Raw genomic sequence first — 7,464 nt, 5'->3', positions numbered from 1 at the left:
GGTAGTAGGGGGTGTGGAATACCCATTGAATTTCTTTCTGTTTTGTCCATTCTTGCACTTCCCTATTTGTGAAATGTGTGCTTTGGATAGCATCAGGAGCAGGTAGACTAGAGAACCAAGAAGATAGTCCTCGTACTGTGTTTTTCCCATCAGCTTTTCGGCATTTAGTTGCCATAAGCAGGCCGGAGATTACTTCTACCCCCGTGAGGATATATCGATATCCTGCAGAAGATTTTAGTGGCCCAATGTAATCAATTTGCCATGTAGACCACAGAGTCTTTCCCTGACTGATATGTAAGGGGGGTGCTTTAGCAGGATGATTCATTTGTAATTTAATCTACATTGAGGGCATTCTGTAAGAAAAATTTCACAGGTTTTCCTGTTTAGGGGCCAACCCTTACTTTGTGCAACAAAATAAAGTGCTTCTTTACCTGTATGACCTAATTTTTGATGTAGCCATTCTCCCAATTGATATCACTCAGAATTTAAGGAATTTCCTATTTTTATTTTTCTAATTTTTGCCAATTCATCTACCTTTTGATTCCAGTTTGTGGCTGGTTCATTATTTTTGGCATGAGCTTTCACCCATCCCATCTTGAATGGAGTGTTTCTGGCTATTTTAAGGAATAGTTGCCAATCTTGAGATCTCCAAACTGGAGATCTATTTACTTCCCAGTTCAGGACTTCCCACTGACAAAGCCACTGTGTGGCACCTGCCCACACGGCATAGGAGTCAACATAGATAACTTTTGCTCCGTTTTGTGCTGCTAGAACAACTGCCCTTAATTCTCCTACTTGTGCACTACCTTCACCTTTTTCTATGATTTGTTTGCCAGTGTTGATGTTTAATGCAGCAGCCTTGTATTGCCATCTGCCATTTATTCTCCTTGCTGAGGCATCAGTAAACCAAATATCTTCTGATGGTGTTCCCTCGGTAAAGGGAGGTGCATTTAAAATAGGTGATGGTTTAAAAGGTTGTTGTAATGCTAATGGGTCTGCATTTATAGGCATCTGTAATTTAGAGAGTTTAGTGTGTCCTTCAGTTAATCTCATTTCTTCTGCAATTCCTGTCAAATAAGCATACCATTTCCTAATTGTAGGCTTTTGTGCAACTCCTTCTAGGGGGGCAGTCCCCTTTAGAACTGCTTCTAATAAATTAAATGGACCTCTGGTTTGTACAGGTTGTTCCTGGTGTATTTTCTCAGCTTGTTTCACTGCTCGGACTAAAGACAAAAGTCCTTTTTCCCACTCGGAATATCTCTGTTCTGTCTCTTTAAGTGCAGTCGAACTGAACATCAAAGGTCTTTTTGGTCTGCCAGGGCCAGTTTGGAACAGGTTACAGTAAGTACCGTGTTCAGCAAAAACCCATTCTGCTGTAAGAGGGTCGTGGGGGTGTAGTGGTCCCAATGATTTTAATTCCTGAATGAGAGTTTTGACTGCCTCTTCATGTTCTGAATTCCATTTCCATTATTTTCCTTTTCGTAAAAGTGAATATAGTGGGCGAGCAATGATAGAAAATCCAGGTACATGTTTCCTCCAATATCCTAAAGTACCCATAAGCTGTTGTAATTCTTTTCTAGATTGGGGCATCTGCAATTTTTCTATTTTACTTAGGGTGTCTGGTGGAATTGTTGCACTACCTGCAATCCACCAAATACCTAAAAATTTTACTTCTTTAGTTGGTCCCTGACATTTCTCAGAGGGAATTTCAATTTCTGCTTTATGTAACACTTGCCATACTGCTGTTGCTGCTTCCCCTACCTCTTCAGAGGAATCTCCTCCGATTAGAATATCATCTATATATTGGTACAGTTTCACATTCTGGGGGAGCGAGGCTGTTTGTAAAAGCTCAGCAAGCGCGGCATGAGCGATTGTGGGTGAATGTTTATACCCCTGTGGGAGTCTGTTAAAGGTGTATTGTATACCTTCCCAAGTAAAAGCAAATTTCTCTTTATCTTTTTCCTGTAAAGCGATCATAAAGAACATATCCTTTACATCTAATGCTGCCATCCATGGGTGTGCGGCTGCTTGTAATGTGGCTGTTAAAGTTGCAATATTAGGTACGGCAGCCGTTAGCGGAGCTGTGTTGGCATTTAAGCGCCGATAATCAATTGTTAATCGTCACCTCCCGTCTGGTTTTCGCACTGGCCAAACTGGTGAATTATATGGGGAGTGCGTTTTGGAAATAATGTGCCATTTTTCCAAATCTGTTATTACTTCAGAGATTCCAACTCGTGCCGCAGCAGAAATCGGATACTGCGGGATGTTAGTGATTTTTGAATCAGGGAGTACAGGAGCTGCACGGGGTATGCGCACTATCATTTCCTGATTTTTATCACGGTTAGGGTCGACATTTGAACCGAAGGACCACACGCTGCCGTCCGGCAGACACCAGGTTCGCCTGTTCAAAACATCGAAACCTAAAATATTTTCATTGTGATCTTTAATTGCAAAGCAAGTAGATGATACACGTTTCTCACCCGGGAGCCGTAAATTAACTTTTGCAGTTGGCACATAACACTTGCTCCGTTCACTCCAGTGATTTTAACTCTTTGCCGTCCGGGTCGTACACCCAGCTTCTCGGCATCTTGCTGTGTTAATATTGAAATTTGTGCTCCCGCATCTATTACAAATTTTATCAATTGTTGTCGAGGACCAACTGGAATTAAAATATATTTTGCTTTAATGATGGGTCTAGCCTCATATTCAGAGGAATCTAAGGGGAACAAGGGGTCATCATTTCCCTCATCATAGTCATCAGGATCACCACAAATATCACCATCCAGTTCCTCAGCGGATACAATTAATTTCGTAATCTGTACAATGTCAGGGGGATTGGGAGCCCGCATAAGCATCGTCTTGATCTTTTCTTCCAACTTTTGTGATTTCTCCTTTTCTTCCTGTAACTGTTTTTGCAGCTGCTCGATTTTCAAGGACAGTATTAATTCAGCTGCCTTTCTGCCTTCTATTTCTTCTTTCAGGTCCTGCTCCCTTCTATTGTTATTCTTTCTGTACTGAAGAGCAGCTTCCAAACAGGTGCCTAACATTTTGCAAATAATTCCTTTTCCATCTTTTATATAGCCCTTAGCTACTTTTAGTTGTTTTTTCACAGCTTCCCAATCATGCCAATTATTACGAGCCCATTCTTCTGAGAATTTAAGACTTGGATTTATTCCATGTTTTTGTAAGTAATCAGTGATACTACTTGCCATCCTGCCGACTACGCCAATTTGTCGCGAGTGAGTGGTTTAGAGGCCGCTTAAAGAATCACCGTCAAAGAAAGTAGCAGAAAGTGATTTTAATAGAGATTTATAAAGGTGCGACCTAATAGAATTCGATGGCAAGGTTCACTCTATTACTTATTACATGGGTGAAACATACAAGGCAAAATCATCTAAGGGTTTATATTTCAGGGACAGTCTAGGTTTCATTCACAATTTAGCAACACTTAATTATCAACTAATCATTAACAAACTTTAGTAACACTTAATCATTAACTATTCACTATTTGCAAAATAGGTTAGTAAGTCTACTACAATCACAACTTAATTACAGATTATGCTTACTATTAGTTCACACACACACAGAAACATATATATATATATAAATATACAGAAGGTATACCTGTTAAAAATTCCCCTCGATTTCAGTGAAGAAATACTCACGTTGAATGTCTAGGCATTCCCTCTCAACGGGCGAAGGGTTGAGCTTCGAAAGGGACTCACCCAGGACCCAGTGGTCCTCCGAATATCGCAGGCCTGAAAGATCGCAAGCTCTGAGAGGCTCCCACTCAGAGGGAGATGCTGGGTGCAGCCGCTGCAGTCCAGGAGAGCTCAAAGGGCCTCGCTTAGGACCACCCTTTATAGGTTCGCAAGATGGTTGGCTTTAGTCATCCGTAAATTTCCATCCTGGCCACAGTCCCAGGTGGTAATTACTAAAGAATTCTCAAGGTTTCGGTGTTGTTCTGCTGGACACCCGGGCCAGGCAGTAGGAGGATGTTCCCAGCCTCAGCTGTGCAGAGTTTCTGATACAGTCAAGGAGCACTCAACTGCCAGACTCAATACACCAAGGCCGAGGTTTCATGGAAATTTCTGAGATCAACAGGCGGCCCAGATCAACAAGTGGCCCAGGGAAGAAGGGGGGTATGAATGCACCACCACACAAGTTTTTACTGGTAGCTTTTTTCTGTCACTGGTCTTTTCTCTGCTAATGTTCAGCTATCACTGGAAATCTCATCACATTGGATAGTTTACTGAAAACTTTTTATTGTAATCAAAAAGTGACATAAGAGGGCTGTAATGTATTCTGCAAATCATTCTGCTGATATTTTATAACTGATACCAGCTGCTTCTGCCAGGCAATTAAAAATAATTCAACTGTGAAAATTGTGCAGTAAACTCCACCCAAACTAATTAACAGTGGTTAAAAATAAGATGCCCCAGCAAAACCTTTCATGTTACATGGTCACAACTCACAATTCCATACAAAATGTTCACTTTTATAAAGCTCTGATGTAAAAATCAAATAATCAAGTAGCAATATTTTAAGTGCAGCACAGGGTCTTTCATGTCATTATTTGCGACACCTGAATTTGTTTACATTTTAACAAAATTCATTACAGATGACTTAGGAACTAAGCCATTTTTTTATTATCTGCCATTCAGTGTAGTGACAGCTTTCACTTTTTAGTCATCTTTATCTTTGCTCTTCTTTGATTTTTTTCTTCTTGTGTTTGTGTTTTTGGCTCGTTTCCAATTCCGTTTTGTTTCCAATGTGTTTCTTATGCTTCTTGTGTTTCTTATGCTTCTTGTGCTGTTTCTTTTTTTTCTTCTTCTTTTTCCTGCTGTCTTGACTCTCTCGTGAGCTGGCACTGCTGCTGTGGCTTCGAGTCTGACTCTCAGAAGGGCTCTGACTACAGCTGCGGCTATCACTGGGACTGCTTTGATTTTGACTTCGGCTTGCTTCAGGCTGGTCAACTGCAGCAGCTGCTGCTGTATTCTGTTTCACCTTATCAACAGCCTTTTCTTTCTGTTCTTTAGGATTTTTTCCTGCAGCTTCCTTATCTTTTGCAGATACATTACTCTCACTGTCCCCTTCATTGTAGTCTGGTACAAACGCAGCCTCATCAGTCTCTCGAGTTAGATCAGAAGAGAGCCGTGAGGAGCTGCTTACCTGAGGCTTGGGCTTGACAACACTTTTATTGTTTTGTCCAGTCACATTCTCTTTCTCATTTTTTACATCAGGTGATTCTTGTCTTAAAGGTGGTTTATTACCACCTGGCTCTTTCTCTTTATTGCTCTTTACTTCTGCTACATTCTTCTCTTCCTCTTTTCCTGAATTTTTATCTGGAGGTTTGTGTTCCTCCAATGTACACTTGGAATCATAAGCAGCTTTGTGACCAGACTGCTTCTGCTCACACGGAAGACTGTAGCTGCTCCTTTTGGTATCTCCAGCGCCCTTTTTGGATGGCTCTGCTCGTTTGTCTCTCAGCTTACTTTTCTGTACTGATGCAGATTCTCTGTTTCGAGAAGGGGAATCTTTTCTCCTTGCTAATTCACTCTTTTCGTCTCTACACTTGGAACTAAAATGATCTCTGTTGCCATCATGGTCAGATTTTTTGTGTCGGTTAGGAGTAAAGTCTTTAGCAGTGGATCCACAGCCAGTACCATGTTTCTCTGAAGATCTGCACTCTTTGGAAGATTGAGAAATATTTTTTCCATTTCCTTGTTCAGTTGCATGTTCCGAGTGGTCTTTTTCTCTCTGAACACTGCTCTTTCTCTCCTCAGAAATGTCTTTGTCTGACAAAGAATGATCTCGGTCTTTGGTTTTTCCTTTTTCATTTGACATCAAATTTTTTGAACTTTTTGCATCATGCTGGGAGCTTTCATAACTCGCCTCTTTTGCAGTTTTCTGTGTTTCCTCCAAAGGCTCCGTCTCTTTTTCATTGTGTTTTACAGGGTTTGGTGGCGTAGCACTCACATTTTTCATAGCACTAGCAGGTTCTCCCATGTTTGCGGGCACCTGGGTAGATTTAATGTCTTCCTCTTCAGACTCAGAGTCATCTTTATCCCACTTTGACTGAGGGACCTGGAGCATAATAATGACATCTTCAGCAGGGGCTGTTATATCATTATTATACTCCTCCATGGTCTTAATAACAGTTCGTTTTGTATGTGGCTTTTCTTCAGTCTTTCTAACGGGGCTTCCTCCAGTAGAACTAGTGCTAAGAGGAAAAAAACGTACATTAATAACAGGCGAGATACACGGACCGCCATCTTTTGTAACATTTTATAAATGGCTTTTGTCTCAATTCTAAATCTTCAATATTTTTTCAAAAGGTGTTCAATTAAAGCAACAGACAAGAGAAAGGATGAGTCCACTAGCTAAGATTATGAGCAATCAATTAATTTATTATCTTCCTACTCTACATTTAATTAACAAAGACACAAGATGTCCTGGTTTCGGCTGGGATAGAGTTAAATTTCCTCCTAGTGCTGTGTTTTGGATTTAGTATGAGGAGAATGTTGATAACACACTGATGTTTTCAGTTGTTGCCAAGTACCTTGTCAAGGACAACTATCCTCTGCTACCAAGCTAGACTGGGAGCAGGGAGCACAGCCAGGACAGCTAGCCCAGCTGGCCAACGGGGGGCTGACATAACATGTGACGTCATGCTCAGTATATGAATGGTAGGTGTGATCCAGGAAGTAGCAACCACTACTTGGTTATCGGTCAGCGCGGGTGGTGAGCATCACTCATTTTGTATATTCTATCATTATTATTATTATTATTATTTTCCCTTTTCTTTTCTATTAAACTGTCTTTGTCTCAACTCAGGAGTTTTCCTCACTCTTACCCTTCCGATTCACTCCCCGTGCCACCGGGGAGGGGGGGAGTGAGCGAGCGGCTGTGTGGTATTTGGCTGCCTGCCAGGTTAAACCATGACACAAGATTATCAGATTGGGGACTTTGTCTGATCTGGTAATTCCTTCATGTCCTTCTTCTACCAATGGTAGATAAATTAGATATACATTCTTGTTTCAACATGTAAGCAAGCAATTATGGACAGGTATACACAACCAAAGTTTTATCCTCTTGTCCCAGTATTCTTCTTTAGAAAAACATACGTTTTAAAAAGTTTTTAGAATATCAAGACACTATCCTAAGTCTCCAGCAATGTCTCAAATGTTTTGAGTTTGCTTTGCACTGCTTCTTTAGATGCTGAAATGAAAGTAATAACAGCTCCACACTAGATCACGTTTCTTTTTTTCACATGTCACACAATCGAATAGAGAAGAGACATCTCTAAGGTAAGTGCCCAAAAAAGTTGACACTAAGCTGGAAGCAGTGTAGCTGTGTCAATATGGCCCTGTGCTCAAAGCTAAAATCAGTACAATATATTGGCAACCAAGCTGCTATTTCTGCGAGGTATAATTTCATGTCATACTGACAAAAGTAGATCAT

At 40.8% G+C, this 7,464-nt stretch overlaps 1 protein-coding gene across 1 annotated transcript in view; it reads right to left on the bottom strand.

Moving 5' to 3' along the window:
* Nucleotides 1–4,685: 4,685 nt before the first annotated feature.
* LOC142093464 (E3 ubiquitin-protein ligase RBBP6-like) overlaps nucleotides 4,686–7,464 on the bottom strand; it is a 40,092-nt gene continuing 37,313 nt past the window's right edge. Inside the window, 2 exon segments of the mRNA XM_075174644.1 lie at nucleotides 4,686–4,710; nucleotides 4,712–6,223. Of these exon segments, the coding sequence (XP_075030745.1) occupies nucleotides 4,686–4,710; nucleotides 4,712–6,223 (1,537 nt within the window).

The sequence above is a fragment of the Calonectris borealis genome, chromosome 27, assembly GCF_964195595.1.
Source record: "Calonectris borealis chromosome 27, bCalBor7.hap1.2, whole genome shotgun sequence".
NCBI lineage: Eukaryota > Metazoa > Chordata > Aves > Procellariiformes > Procellariidae > Calonectris > Calonectris borealis.
Note: the sequence above shows the minus strand (reverse complement) of the source record. Positions and strands in the feature narration are given on the sequence as shown.